The sequence below is a fragment of the Pelodiscus sinensis genome, chromosome 21 (assembly GCF_052426305.1).
Source record: "Pelodiscus sinensis isolate ZL-2025 chromosome 21, ASM5242630v1, whole genome shotgun sequence".
NCBI lineage: Eukaryota > Metazoa > Chordata > Testudines > Trionychidae > Pelodiscus > Pelodiscus sinensis.
The window spans coordinates 17,606,441-17,622,747 of NC_143072.1; the positions used below are offsets into that span (position 1 = coordinate 17,606,441).

The 16,307-nt window shown below is 47.3% G+C and overlaps 1 protein-coding gene across 1 annotated transcript in view; it reads right to left on the bottom strand.

The window, feature by feature from the left end:
- The window catches only part of KSR1 (kinase suppressor of ras 1), a 154,077-nt gene that overhangs the window by 41,495 nt on the left and 96,275 nt on the right, over nt 1-16,307 (bottom strand). The window contains exons 3-6 of the mRNA XM_089772046.1: nt 9,124-9,271; nt 4,739-5,210; nt 2,626-2,630; nt 400-495 (exon numbers count right to left, since the gene is read on the bottom strand). Of these exons, the coding sequence (XP_089628172.1) occupies nt 400-495; nt 2,626-2,630; nt 4,739-5,210; nt 9,124-9,271 (721 nt within the window). The remainder of the gene's footprint in view (nt 1-399; nt 496-2,625; nt 2,631-4,738; nt 5,211-9,123; nt 9,272-16,307) is intronic.

The following is a 16,307-nucleotide window of genomic DNA, read 5'->3' on the forward strand; positions in this document are numbered from 1 at the left end:
CACACGGATAAAAAAAACACATCCGTGTGTGGATTGAAAAAGATGAGCAGGAACATTGCCCAGAAGCTGCTCTTTTCATCGTGTGTGGAACCAATATAAGCTGTAAATGGTTCCCTGCTCTACATTTAGTAGGAGTGTGCAGATTTATAGAACTTATTAGTAGGGGAAAACAAATTATTATTACAAGATCACGACTAGAGATGGGGAAAGTCCACCCATCTTACAAATGCAGCACCCCTTAAAGGAGGCCCCATCAGACATGCTAATAACTATTTGCACGGCTTGGTGGATGGTTCGCATTTCCCATCAGCTTGCTAGCATTTTAAGGCAAATCAAACACAAGGCTGAAATACATCCTGTCTCGTTGAGTACTATGGGGTAGGTCTGGGCAATGCTTACTTGCTCTGAGGAGCACCGACTCACTCACACAAGTAGTCTTATTATGTCTCCAGCAGCAATAAAGGTTACACAAGTCTAGCCCTATAGTAGCAAGAAAATGTTATTAAGAAAACAAAAGGAACAAAAACAGGGTTTCGGGGGCAGGGCAGGGGAGTCCCAATTTTAAACCAGCTTCAAATGCCTGCTTAGGAGGGCAGCCTTGATCTGGAAGGGGACCACCAAATAATGCTTGGCTATGACTATTACCGCCCAGCTCTTAGGTAGGCTTTGCACCAATCCATCACTAAGGACTTTACAGAGGAGATCAGAATCATTATCCCCATCTTGCAGTTAGGGCACTGACCACAGAGAGGCGAAGTGCCTTGCCCAAGGTCATTCAGCTGGCCAGTGGCAGAGCCAGGGAAACCAGGCTTTGTTTCACAAGTCCCAGTCCAGTGCTCTACCTAGTAGGCAATGCTGCTTCCACTAGAGTTTTATTTCTATTCTGCCAGCTTTTCCAGGATGCTGATATTTCAGTACCCCACAGATGGAACTCACACCGAACGCACAGCTCCCGATGCATCGTGCCAATACTTCTGAACACCCATTTCCCATTCTGTCCCTAGATGGCAGCAGATCCTTTATTGATACATCACAGAAATGTTCCACCCTCTCTCTACCCAGCTGGCAGCAAGTCTCCCAGCCTGGGTCCAGAGACTGGGGCTGCGGAACATGCACTAGTGCTTAAAAAACAGCCCAAACTGCAGCCCTAGCCACAGTGCCAGAGCCCTGTGTGCACAGCTAGTTGTAGAGCATTAGCCCCACTAGCTGTGGTCTACTGATCTGGGCTGGGAGGCTTGCTGCTGCGGGCTGCTTAGATGGACCCTACAGTACCTATGTTGTCCAATTTTACAGACCGTGCTTGATGGATAGCCATGATTTTAGAAAAAGCAGCTTGTGTGATTGATATGGCAATTAGTTCCTGCCAGATCCCTGAAACGCCTCCTTAAATTCAGCGTCGGTATCTTTGGCATCACCAGATTAAATAATTGTGGGCCTGGTCGATGAAAGATCTATACCGAACAGTGCAGCGGATATGAATGGACTTTTGGGACAACGCATGTGAAATGGATTTCCTGGGAAACACCTACGGGACGGTGAATGAAAATTCCTTCCCTCTGTCCTCCCCGGTTCTGCAAACACCTACCTTTTGCAGCTATGTCCCTTAGGAAGGGGCCACTGACCAATGTCACCTGCCTGTAGCATCTGAAGACCTAGGGCCAGGCTGCGCCAAGAAAAGCAATCTGGGCACGAGCTGAAGCCGCTATGAACTAGCAACCATTTATTTTTGGGAAAGTAACTTCTAGGGTTCTCTTTTAAAGCAGTTATGCTTTATAAATACCTACCCACCCATATAGTGCACATGAAAGTCTTAGTTTTATTTTTTACAGTAAAGCTAACACATTTTAAAGGACAAGGGGTTTTCTGTTTTAGCTTTATGATGAAGGCAGTGGTGCATGGCAGACGTGTATTGTCCGACCACTGCTGTCACACCATAGCATACCACAGTTCAAGTGCTAGGAGTTTGATTGTGACAGCTGCTGAGTTCACTGCTCCCAATGCTGAAAAACATCAGCCTATGTTTCATTTTAAGCATCTGACTAGCCCTGTTGACTCCAGTGGGACTGACTGTGTGCATAAAGCTAAGCATGAGCCCGTGTTTTGCTGGGTTAGAGCAGGCATACTCTGCACCTTGCACAGCTAAGCCTTAAGCAATCATTACATTTTACTCACAAAGCCCCATGTTGCAGATACAGGCATTGCATGATCCCTAAAGCCAAGGCTATGTGAAATTTAAGAAACTTTGTGCTACATAGAAGGATCTGGTAATGGTATGTACTGATGCTGAATGGTCGGTTGTGTACTTAGAGCTTTTAAATACCAACATATGTTGATACCAAGAGTGTGGAAAGACGGGAGAAATTTTAAACAAAACCACCTTCAATGCAGGTCCAATCCCTACAGTATCAAGGTTTCTTTTTGTTGCTCTATTCGTGTTAACAAATGAGGACTGATCTTGCAGCGCTCATGCTAGGAAATGTCTGCCAACGTTAACAACTGCTCGATATGGAGGACTTCCAAAAAGTTAGCATAAAAACAGGACCATACTGGTGCCACAATGATAAGACATTCTTTTCCCCGCAGGCAACGATGCGAAGACTGCCCCCCAAAAAATCTGTTTCTTACCAAGCCTAGAAGACAAAAAGAAAAAAAAAAAAAAAACAATTTTCAACACAAATGATCATGTGACAGATGAGCTAAACTTCTCTCTTAAGTGCAGAGCCCTCATTACAACCTTTAAGGCTCTATTTTCAAAACATGGCCTCTGTTTTTCCCCCCAAAGGCATCTTTGCACTTGCATATGCAATATTTTGTACACCTTATTGTGTACATGAATGATATAATTCACTGGACAGAGATCCCCGTGCGCACGCACACACTATGTGAAAGTGGAGGATAGTCAATGACCGGGATTGTCAAAGGAATTTCAGGGAGTTAGGTATTCAAATCATGTGGGAGTCTAAATCCCTTAGGCTCTGTTGAAAGCCCTCCCCCTCCCTGCTGCTGAGGTGTAAATTCTATCATTTATACATTCCACGCCAAACAAAGAGAGCACATGGAGCTATACAAATTCATGTGGAGGATGAGCAGGGCCATTTTGATCCATTAAAATCTCAACAACAATGAAGTGCTACCTTGGCCACCCAAACAGACTTTGGGCCCTCCGGAAGTCAGCAGTTTTATCACGGACTTCAGTAAGACCAGGATTTCACCACTAGATTTAAAGCAAAAGATCTATAGCCAGCTACACCTCTTTTCGACTCAAGGGAATACCTCTCCCTCATTGCGGAAATCAGTTTGTAGAGAGGATGAACCTCTCTAATCCAGCACACACTTCATTCGCACTTCGGTTTGAAAGCGAAGCAGAATTTGTATTTGTCACATGTGGTTTTGTTCTTAACTCTTCCATAGTCATCGGTAACCATAACTAACTATGGTAACTTTCCTTCCCTCCCTTTCATATAAAAGGGTGTGCAACTGCCTTACTCACCACTAAAGCAGCTCATAAACAAACAACTCCTTTGTACAAGCCTTCAGTAAAGCCAGGTCCTAGCTGGACAACTCCTTCAAAGGGGCAGAAGGGCCAGCTAAGTGGCATTGGTTTAATGCTAGTTGCAAACTTTGGCTCCTGATCTGAGCTTCCCCAAAAGCCAGGACTACTCTGACTTACCAGGGTGCTTGGCTCATGCTCATTTCCAAAAATAAGCAAATGCTGCATTAACAGAACATCTTTCATCCCAAAATACCTACAAAGCATCTCGCAAGCCCTAAATGGATACACAGAACTACATCCAGATCTCATTTCTTCCGTCACAGAGATGCAGCTGTTTAAAAGCCTCAGCAATACTTAACCCAGCTTAGAACAAGGAGCGAAAGACACAATAGCCAACTACACTGTGTATCAAGTTGCTATACATGGAATCGGGCAGGGGGCTCTTGCACAAAAAAAGACCACTGGTATCCCTAGTAACAGCAAGCTATCTAAATCTAAATCTAAATCTAGAGTAGGTGTGATCTGAAAAATGTCATAAGTGCAAACGCCCATGAATGTTGGGAAAGGGAGTTCACCAACATGGATTCCAAGGGAAGAGTAGCACCACAACCAGTCACCACCCTCTGTCAAATCTGAGTCCATAGTGATCCAACCCAGTTTGATTTGAGAGCGTGGATGGGACAGCCATGGGTGGCAGGTAATGTAAGCAAGGGAAGGCATTGCCTTCCCAGAATTTCCTACGCTGCCCAGCTGGCTGGGAGGGGCTGGGGCCACGTGGCACGGCAGCCCCCATCCACAGCTGCGTTGAGCAAGGCTTGACTGGGGGGCGAAGGGGCATAGTCTCAGGAGAAGGGGTGTGGCATGGGTAAAAAGGGAAGGGCTGGGGCTTGCCTTCCCCACCTGGGCCTTCACCCACTGCCCATAGTGACAGTGGTACAAAGGTGTCATGGACTGGGCCTACTAGACTGTTAGCCTCATGTAACAGTGGCAGAGTGTTTCTACCAAGCATACGTTTCAGCAGCGAGCCTTCATCAAAACAGACGGCTACGTTCTACTTTACAACAGGTCTAGGTGGTCTCCAAAACTTCCTGGTTATTTTGTAATCTGAGAAATGGGAACTGGAACGATGCATGCAGCCCTCCCTCCCCCCACACCTCTCCCAAAAAAGAGCCCAGAGTGTAAAAGAACCCTCCCCACCCCCAATTCCCACTCCACTAAGAAGAAGTTGGAAAATCCCAGGCTTACTTTAGAGGAGGGACTTCATCTATTCTGTTGCCCAGCTGTGATTCGTGGGACTTGCTTCTTGTGAGGGTTGGAAAGTTTGGTAGCAGCTGAAAAACCTTCCGGCTAGGCGGAGGGGGAGTCCGTGGGGGTTTCAATTTGTGCCGCGTTTTTAACTGAGGTGTCGTTGGCGGCGTGATGGTGATGCTGTGAGGAGTCCTAAATACCACGTGGCCACTGTGGCTCGGGTACGCTAACGGTTCCAAGAAGTTATCTGCATAGTTAGAAGGTCCATGGCTCGAGGCGAGAGACTCCGAAGAAGCGATAGCGGACACCGACACAGAGCGGGCCTGCTGGCTGTTGCCCTTCGACAGATGCAGGAGACTAGAAGTCCACACAGGCCCTGGCGGGCAGGGGGGTTCTGCAGGGTGAGCAGAGGTTCTCTCTCGGCGCACGTCGGAATTATTCCACAACAGGTCTTCTTTTAACTCCCCACCTGTTCGGCAACAGTCTCAGTGTTAGCAATGGACAGAAAATCAGCACAACGAGACTTACGGACAATAGGAGGTTCTCCTTGGGCAGACCACTAGTTCAATACCTCAGAGTCTTCTAAACAGCCAGCTCAAACTCCTTGCCAATGACGGCAACAAAAACTGTTCCCTTTTCCTAATGGTAGCCAGGAGCTACGAAACCTAAATAAATCTCCTGCCTCCTAGAAGGTGCATGACCAGCTGGGGGCTAGATTTACAAGTTCTTTAGGTACCTGAGATGCAGAGAGTTGCCTGGTGGGATTTAAAGAAGTGTGCCACTGAGACAGGCACCTACCTGCCATAAAGTGTTGAAAGGAGTTAAGTCAGTTACGTGCCTAACTCACATTGAAAGTCTTTGGCGGTTAGGCACCTAATTCACATAGGGTACGTGTGCACAGCGACGTTATTTCGAAGTAGCGTTATCTCGAAATAACTTAGTCCGCCTCTACACAGCAGGCACTTCCTTTGAAATAATGTTGACATACTGTCAAGCTGGAGCACTTTACTCCAACTCCGATAACCCTCATTTTACGAGGAGCAAGGGAAGTCGGAGGAAGAGTGTTTTATTTTGAAATAAGTGCTGTGTAGACACTCCCAGTTTCGGTATAAGCTATGCAATTGAGATAACTCGAAATAAGCCGCGCAAATTGAGCTAAGCCCTGCAGTCTAGATGCACCCTTAGTCACTTCTGTAAATCCCACTAGGCATTTATCTACATTTATACATGACTCGATGCCATTGTAAAGCTGGCCTAACATCAGAGAGGCAGAAATGTGTCTGAATGGTGATTGTATCAAAGATTACAGCCCCCCAACCCACATCCACGGCTTGGGGAGGGGGAAGGGGGAGTCGTGTCCAACCAGAAAAATTATGTTTAAAAAAGTTGTCTCTGCCTGTCACTTGTCCCCATGCGTCAGTAGTGCTTAGCCACTGTCTGTAGCGTATCACAAACCAGGCACTCCAGAGTATCAAGGCATAACTGCCTCTGTTAGAAGGGCAGTGCTCCTCCTCACATTCCAGCATTTTGACACATTCTATTAACATTCATTTCATCAGCACCAGTATCTGCTGGGCAGGCTGGAGGGGACTGAACCTGTCGAGTCTTTCGTAACGTGAGCTCTCAGAAGGGACAATACTTCCTTCTCTAATGCCTCTCCGCTGAAGATCTCCACTAAATTCCATCATCCCCTTAGGAGGCAGGTGAGTATTATTAGAGCCCTAGGAGGGATGTAACCATTCCACTGAATTGGTTAAGTGTATTGTTTAACTGGTTAACTTATTAAAGATGGGGGGGGGGGGGGGGAAATCCAGCCCAGCCGGAGCAGCCACTGCCTGCAATATGCCCAAGCCTACTGTGGATAGGGGTTGCTCTGAGCGGATGGCCCCCCTGCAGGGCTGGAGCAGCCCTCTGCCCATGGCAGGTGGGGAGCAGCTCCAGCCTGTTCACGGTTAACCAGAACCAGTAAGCATCACCCTGGCTTACCGGCTAACCTTTCACATGGCTAGCCCTATTAAATTCACAATCCATTTTGGTCAATTTCACGGTCATAGGATTTTTTTAAGTGGTAAATCTCAGGATTTCAGCTTTTAAATCTGAAACTTCAGGGTGTGGTCATTGTAGGGCCCTGACCCAAAAAGGAGTCATAGGAGGTGGTCACAAGATTACTTTATAGGGGTTGCGGCACTGCTTCCCTCACTTCTGCGCAGCTGTCGTCAGTAGCACTGCCTTCAGAGCTGGGCAGCTGGAGATCAGCGGCTACTGGCCAGGAATCCAGTTCTGAAGGCAGAGCTACCACCAGCAGCAGCGCAGAAATAAGGACAACCTGGTGTAGTGTTGCCACCCTTCCTTCTGTGCTGCTAGTCAACTGCCACCATTCTCTGGCCACCCAGCTCTGAAAGCAGCAGTGCGGAAGGGTGACACGGGTATGGTATGGCCACCCTGATTTCTGCACTGCTGCTGGTAGGGTGCTGCCTTCAGAGCTGGGCACCCGGACAACATTCTTACTACCACTCTCCAGTTGTCCAACTCTGAAAGCAGCAAAGAAATAAGGGTACAATTCCATGCCCCCCCCCCAGCAACTCCCCTTTGGGTCAGGATCTCCATTTTGAGAAATGCTGGTCTCCCCTGTGAAATCTGTATAGCACAGGGTACAAAGCACACAAGGCCAGATGTCATGGTCCATGACGTGTTCTACGGCTCTACGTGGCTGTGAATTTGGTAAGGTGCTAAGTATTATTCACTTGCCACAGGCTCATTTGGTGGAGAAGGCCCACGTCCATCCAAACGTTTACGCACAGGCTCGACTTTAAGCACGCAAGGTGTCAATAGGACAACTCCTGAACTTAAAGTTCAGCATGTGTTTAAATGACTTGATGGATCAAGGCCAAGCATCTTGCCTTACATCACACCAGCCAAGCAGTGGCAGAACTGGGAACCAAACCCAAGAGTCCTGGCTCCTCGTCCTCTGCTCCAGTAACAACCTCTCGTGCCAAATGATAACATAATAATTAGAACTTTGGTCAGGAGCCACTGCTTAAAGGAAACTGAACTGCCTGAGCTAGAGGTAATGGCTCTTTTGTCACAGTATGGATGGAAAATACTTGACAACCTAAAATGGAAAGATTAGAAGGGGAAAAAAAGAAAAGCAAAGAAAAGAAAAGGAAACGTGAAGTCAAGTTCTGCTCTAACTTTTCCATTTGCAGGTCCTTAGATTTGCCAGAGGTATGAACTGTCAGATTACCAACAGGAAATGACACCTTCCAGCAACAGCAGTAACTGTTACAAAGAAAGATCTGATGCTGATTATGACAGTTGGCTGCAAGTAACACTCCCAGCTTTCCATAAAGCTACAAAGTGCCAGTGCATTGAAGAACAGCACTTTTCTAAGAAAGGGCTTTGAAAAAACAGTCCACTAGCTATGACTTGACAAAGGATCCAATCTGTTTGCAGAAAGGTGTTTACTTCATGTTTCCACACACTCCCCGCCTCCCTACCCTCTGAAAGTCATGCTAGGTTCTTTCTGGCTCTGGCATCATCATCAATACAGATCTGCAATTGCAACCCTGCTAATGAATATGTTCTTAATGAGTGAGATAGCGATCAGCTTGGGCCATGAGATTGCAAGTATGAAAAAATCCCTGGGACACTATTTTTTTAAATAGTTGCTAGGGATGTTCGTGTATAGCCATTTAAACGACGAACCAATAAGCCTGGTCTTATCGGTTAATCAAAACAACTACACACAATTCCCCCCATTGCTGTCTCTGTATCAGAGGGAGGAAGAGGGCGAGGGTGGGGAGCCAGTGCCTGTGGGAGCCAGTCCCTGTGGGCAAAGCCCCTAATATCAGGATACCTTCACATGCTCCAGGTTCTACGTGCCAAAGCAGTGTGCGGGTGCTAGTTTTAAGCTGAAGGCACAGTCTGTTAGCACAGGCATTAGACTGATTTCTGAGCAGGTCTACGGAGATAGAAGTGGCTCTATAGTCATTTCCAGAACTGAATGCACCCAAAGAGCCATTTCCTGTCCTCCCAGGGGTATGTGGCTCCTGATCATTTTAATCATATGAACCTCACATGCATCCAAGAGCAAAAAACTTGGTCCTTAAATGTTGCCAGCAGAATAAGCTCAAGAGATTCTCCAGAAGATTTTTAGATTAAACAAGATGGGGAGGGGGGCCGGAGGGTGGTGTGAATGTCTAATTAGCCACTAATCAGGGTTCCCTGTCAGCTGAGCATAAGGGAGGCCACCCAGGAGAGATTCCAATGATGCACATTCACACAGGTCTCTGTGCACAAAACAAAGTTTATTCCGCACATGAATGGGGACAAAATGAGGGAACATTGCCACTAATCCCATCAAACAGCAAGGAAATCTCTACCTGATTCGGTCACCTTCCTTAAGCAGGTGAGAGCCCCATTGAGTCTGGAACATTCCTCATCACTGGCCCCACATCGCTTCATGGTTTCTTTCACCTTTGACTCGTTCATATCCAGTAAGGCATCAAGGGTTAGCTCCTCTGGGATTCTCTGCAGAGAAAGAGGGAGAAAGAGGGGGGAGAAGAAGACACTCTTTATTTGTTCTGGCACATTTCCTTTCATGCCACCACCTTCTTGACAAGGCTCTGACTCAAAATTCGCTCATTTCAGCTATGACTCGCGCTCTCTCTCAAGGATGCCTGGGTCAGCAATGCCTGCACTGACTAACTCTCTCAGTGCCTAAACAGCTGCTCCCCAAGCTGGTCTCAAAGCCTTTCTAAGCAGTGAGTAGGCAGATGCATGGTGCATCATCAGCACGTTACACTCACTGTCCCGTGAGCAATGAAGGCTTGTTGTACCATAATTAGAGCTTCTCGGAAAGCGGGATTCCCCCCCCACTGTGGAAAAATTTAAACAAAAATACTGTTGCCAAACATTTCAAAGGATCTTTGACTTTTCATCAGAAAAACCCTCACAGTCTGGAAAGTCTAAAAGGGGAAAAAGTTTTCAATTTTCTGAGGGAAGCTTGAAGTGATTTGGTATTTCCTGCAGAGAAGTCAAGTTTTGTTTCTACTCCACCCCTTCTTTTCCAACATAGACTTGCAACCATAAAAGAAGGTTAATAAGGTATATCCGAAATGGGATAACCGGCTCAGATGTGCAAAAATGCTGCTGAAACTTTTGCTCCCACAAACCCACTGTTACCGACTCTCAAGACTGTATCCACAAGCCCTGTGCAATGTAGTTTTTCTTAAAGGCCTAGCAGTTCCTGGAGTCAAGAGGCTACAGAACAATTATAACTCTGCTTTAAAGAAAAAACAAAGTTTTCATCCTCATTTGGTAGGAAATACAGCTTCAAAACATGAGCCCGAAAGGCTCCAAAGCCAAGCATATAGTATCAGAATGTATTCTCTTATTTTATTAATCCAGTCTCAAGAAATGCCTAATTTTTCAATGTTTGGGTCTCTCAGCGCCACTTCCTGTGCTGACAGGATGGGTTCTCCTATTGGCATAAGTAATCCACCTTCCCAAGAGGCGGTAGCTAAGCCAATGGAAGAGTCCTTCCATCAGCCTACGTCTCCCTACACTGGGACAGCAGCATAACTAAGGGTGTGTCTAGACTACATGGCTCCGTCGACAGAGCCATGTAGATGTGTTTACTAGACATAGCAAAATGAAGCGGTGATTTAAATAATCACGCTTCATTTACATCAACATGGCCCCCATGCTGTGCTGACGATCAGCTGATCCGGCACAGCGGGGCAGTCTGGACACACCGCGGTCAACAAGGGAAGCCTTTGCTGACCGCTCCGGTAAACCTTGTTTCACGAAGCATACCGGAGCTTCCCTTGTCGACCGTGCTGCATCTACACTGCCCCACTGTGCCGGATCAGCTGATCGTCGGCACAGCGTGGCGGCCATTTTTATGTAAATGAAGCACGATTATTTAAATTGCCGTTCATTTTGCAATGTCTAATAAACTCCTCTACATGGCTCCGTCAACGGAGCCATGTAGTCTAGACACACTCTAAGTCTCCCAGAGGTAGGGCTTGTTCATGAGACCAAGACAGGCTGTGGGCAGCCTGCAATCAATGGGTTCAAAGCGGAGAGAATCACAAGGAGTGAAAAGGGAAAGGAAAAAAAAAAATCCAAGGAAATGTTTAAACATTGGCTTTGCTAATATTTGATTCTCAGGAACTCTTGTGTAACAAGCATTACGTGATGCAGATCTGCAGCTTCTTCGGAAAGAACAAACAAGAAGCACATGGTCTGAAACAGGAACAACGCGGGGCCAAAGTCTGCTTGCCTTTGGCAACATTCCCATGAGAGCTTGCCACCTTATGCAGGTATGGGGCCAAGAGCACTGACTAGCAGAGTGTTTCTCAACCTTTTTATAAAGTACCCCTTTTTTAAAAAAATAACAAAAAATTGTAAGTACTCGCACTACCTACAGTTTTCAGACGCACTTTTTTTCCTACCATTGCAACACATTTGTTTAAACAACTTAATTGTAGCTGGGCTGGTGATGAAATTTTTGGGTGTAAAAAGTACAATAACAACGCGCTGTAAAACTTAAAACCAAAATTCAGTTTTCCCCAAATTTCAGTTGTGTGGACGTACCCCCCAGACGTCTCTCGAGTACCCCTGAGGGTACTCGTACCACTGGTTGAGAAACACGGGACTAGCAGATTCTAAGCCAGTGGTGGGCAACCTGCGGCCCACTGCAGCTCCACCTGCAGCCCAGAGACCTCTTGTCTGCCCCTCTCCCCCATGCAACTCGCGCTGGAACATTGGAGCCCCACACTCCCTACTCTTTCCTCTCCCTCCCAGAGCTGGAACACCACAAATCAGCTGTTCGAGCTCTGGGAAGGATGAGAAGGAGCGATGACTCTCTGGAAGTGCTGGGCGGGGGTGGGAGTAGGAAGTGCAGGTCCCAGTGTGTGAGATGCACGTGGGGGAGAGGGGCAGACAGGGGGTGAACCCCCGTGGGCCGCTGCAGCCCACTGCAATGAAGGAGAGCCACTCAGATGGCCCACACGCTCTTCTTGGTTGCCCATCACTGATCTAAGCCCAGCCCTCTCTAGCAGACTGATTACATCCCTGGCCAGTCCCCAATTTCCTACATTCATAGAAGCATCTCTGCCCAGAACGCGTGCCAGGGTCAGCACTACAATACATGAACTCCTCTTCAGAAGAGGCAAGAATGGCCAGCTGCACCCTAACCCAGTGGTCTCCAACCTTTTCAAGCACAAGACCACTTTTTGAATTGAAGTCACTATCTACCTCAAACCCAAATACCCCTGCCCCCGCCCCTTCGCCGAGGCCTTGCCCTCCTCCCTCTGTGAAGATAGGGGACGGGGGGGGGGGGAAGTGACATCAATGCTCCCCTGCCACTGTCTCCCCAACCCCACACAACAAACAAGAGGCTCCCAGGGGATAGCTCTGAGGCTCTGGGCAGAAGAAGCAGAGTAGTGCAGGGAGGGGCAGCTGAAGAGCCGGTACTTGATAGCCTCTTGGCCAACCCAATCATGGTCACCTGTCAGAAGCTCCAAGATCTACCGGTAGATCCTGATCTACTGGTTGGTGACCACTGCTATAACCTTACTATTGGGGAAGTTTCCTCCTAAACCCTATCAACCCAGTTAGTGGTTGACTCTAGAGTCTAAGGCCGGAAGGGCCCTTCGTGGTGATCTACTCTTACCTCTTAGATAGTACAGACACGGGTCTTCCCCAAATCACTCCTAGAGCCAGTCCTTCAGAAAAACCCTCCCACCTTGATTTCAAAATGGACAGGGATGGAGAATCCACTGCAGTCTTTGGTAGCTTGATTAACCCTGGAACACTATCAACATTAAAAAAATTCACACCTCATTTCCTGACAGTTTTTTTTGGCAATTTTTTTTTTAATTTTCCCCTGAAGCATGAGGGTTTAGCTCCCTTATAATTTTTTTTATAACCTTTTAATGTAAATTCAGGAATTCTCATTGTGTGTAATTAAAGCAATAGGGATTCAATTCACTTCTGTTTTTTAAAGAATGCGAGAATCATTTACGTTCCAGGCAGAAAAAGAACCTAAATTACTTTGCTTCTACTCTTGGCAGTGTCGTCATTCCGGGCCAGAGTGTAAATCGTTAAGTCATTGTACCACACTGCCCCGTGCTGTTCCCAGGCCCGAGGCAAAGGTGACCAGTAACCTATTGCAGCTAATAAAAATTCAAAGTCAGTGATGTGTAACAAAGTCAAACTGCCCTGAGAAAGCAGAGCAGCTCATTCTTCACTGACTCCGTTGGGTATGAAATTGCAACTCAAATGGGAGGTGCACTGCAGTAGGATGTTGCAGCATTGGGCTGGGAGTCCGTAGGACTTTGTTTCTCATCTGGGGTCTGCCACAATGGGCACAGCACCTTTGAACCCTAGGGCTGGGGAGGTCATAGAGTCCAGCCTCCTGCCCAAAGCAGGACCAGCCACAACTAAATCAACCCAGCCAGGGCTTTGTCACAGGCCGGGACTTAAAAACCTCTAGGGATGGAGATTCCACCACCTCCCTAGGAAACCCATTCCAGTGCTTCACCACCCTCCTAGGGAAATAGTTTTTCCCAATATCCAACCTAGACCTTCCCCACTGCCACTTGAAACCATTGCTCCTTGTTCTACCGTCTGTCACTACTGAGAATGGCCTGTCTCCATCCTCTTTGGAACCCTCCCCCTCCCCTATGTGTTTAAAGGCTGCTATCAAATCCCCCTTCACTCAGCTGCAGACTAAATAAGACCAAATCCCTCAGCCTCTCCTCATAAGTCAAGTGCTCCAACCTCCTAATCATTTTGGTTGCCCTTCGCTGGACTTTCTCCAATGTGTCCACATCCTTTCTGTAATAGGGAGGAGGCCAGAATTGGATGCAATACTCCAAATGTGGCCTCACCAGCACCAAATAAAGGGGAATAATCACATAGGGGCACTCAACCTTTCCAGATGATGGTACCCCCTTTCAGGAATCTGACGGTCTTGCACACCCCCAAGTTTCATTTCACTTAAACTCCTTGCTTACAAAAATCAGACATAAAAATGCACAAGTGTCACAGCACACAGCCCCTGAAAAATGTCTGACTCTCTCACTTTTACCATATAACCTACTGTATATGTGTAGTCAACCTGTGGAACTTCTTGCCAGAGGAGGCTGTGAAGGCTAGGACTATAATAGAGTTTAAAGAGAAGGTAGATAATTTCATGGAGGTTAGGTCCATAAAAGGCTATTAGCCAGGGGATAGAAATTGTGTCCCTGGCCTCTGGCAGAGGCTGGAGAAGGACGGCAGGAGACAAATCGCTTGATCATTGTCTTCCGTCCATCCCCTCTGGGGCACCTGGTGCTGGCCACTGTTGGCAGACAGGATACTGGGCTAGATGGACCTTTGGTCTGACCCAGTACGGCCATTCTTATGTATATTTGAGAGTTTGTCTGTCTGTTCATTCAAGAACTCCTCCTAAACAGAAAGAGCTAGGACCACCAACTTCGGTATGCAGCTCTCTCTTATCACAACTTAAAAGCAAGGTCAAGGTTTGGCTGTGCCAGGAAAATGGGATGTGCCTGGAATGGGATTGTTGCTCAAAAAAATGGAAAGGGAGGGCTGTACCATATAATGACCACATGGGGGCCACAAGGGACATGGCATGGAAAGCAGGGGCAGTTATACTGTATAATGATCATAGGGGCTAGAGGACAGCCGCAGCAGCCATGGAGAGGCGCTTCTCACCTGGCCCCAAGCCACTGCGGTGAGAGCACGCTGGTTAGTCCTCTCTTCCCAGTGCAGCCTGCCTACCGAACCCCTCCGCCCCAGCCCCACCCCAGAGCAATGGTTTAAATGAAGAAAAAACAAAAATTATTTATTTGAGATAAGGAGCCGAACAATGCTGGGTAAAATCTTCTAACTCTAAATTAAGTCAACTGGAATATAAATATTGTACTTACATTTCTGTGTCTAGTACACAGAGCTGTACAAACAAGTCATTGTATGACATTTTAGTCTGTACTGACTTCTAGTGCTTTTCGTGTGGCCTATTGTAAAACAAGGCAAATATCTAGATGAGTTGATGTACCTCTAGTAGACCTTGGCATATGCCTAGGAGAATGCGCAGCCCTGCTTGAAAATACCTTAGTTAATCTCCATGTCAACCCCCTACCTTAATCAACCACTCTGCAAATCAACAGCTAGAAAGAGCAGTGATACTTCATGGGCATCAGGACAGTGGACTGTAAAAAAAAAAAAAAAATGACGTTTACAGGATCTTACGAAAAAGGGTTTATTTTCGAAAGATCCCTGTCTAAATTGACGTTTTTCTATCGAAAAGCCCCATTTTGAAAAAAACCATGGCCGCCATTATGCAAATGAAGCAAGGGAAATTTAAATCCCGGCTTCGTTTGCAATTTCAAAGTGTCTAATTTACATCCCTTTTTCGAGAAAAGGGATGTAGTTTAGACACAGCCTGACAGAGGCAGCGAGGCCTCAAGCAGGCACGGCCGGTCACGAGTTCTCCCATCCAGTGTGTGGCGCGCTGACAAGCTGGTCATGTGCTGCGTTTTTGCTCTTCCCACATTGTCTGGTGGCGGAGACTAAAATGTCATACAATGACTTGTTTGTACAGCTCGTGTACTAGACACTGAAATGTAAGTACAATATTTATATTCCAGTTGACAATTTATAGTTAGAAGATTTACCCAGCATTGCTCGGGTCCTTATCTCAAACAATTGTTGCTTTTTCTTCATTTAAATCATTGCTCTGGGGTGGGGCTGGGGAGGAGGGGTTCGGTAGGCAGGCTGCCCTGGGAAGGGAGGACTTACCAGCTCTCTCTCACCACAGTGGCTTGGGGCCAGGTGAGAAGCGCCTCTCCATGACTGCTGCAGCTATCCTCTAGCTGTCTCAGTCCCCTATGATCATTATACACACTTGCGGGAGAGGCGGGGGGCTGGCAGCCTTAGCCAAGAGGAGAGTCCTTTCAGTGAAGGGTTAGTAACTGAAGCAACCGCTGCTATTTCGGACCCGGATCCTGCAAGGGACAGCATGCTGCTTGGGGGAGTCTGTTCCCTCAACTTCCACTCCAGGCTTGTGGGACGGGGCTGCCAGTTGCCTAATAAGGACCAGAGGATCAGATGTGATCAGCCCATTGGCTGCCGACCTTGACTGAAGGCTTGGCCCTCAGTGCCAAATGGAAGCCGCTTGGTGCTACGTGCTTTGGCCACCCGGCCCTATGAATAGGCACCACGCTAGCCTAGAAACACTGGGATGGCAGCAAGACGGCACAAGTCACTTGGAACTTCTCAGCCCACGCACAGCTCTCATAAGCGACTGGATGGGGGATTTACTGGCTAGGGCAGGGGTGGGCAATAATTTTTAAAGGGAGCCACTTCATACATTTCTGAAATAACCCCAGGCTGCCCCAGAAGGGGCAGGGCCGTGGGCGGAAGGGTCAGAGTCAGGAGACTTCTCATGCTCCCCACAACAGACCTTGATTGGCCTGGGCGTGGGGAAGTGTGTGAAGTCTCCCCCTCACACAAACACCTCGGCACCTAAAGAGAATTGCCAGCTGTTTTC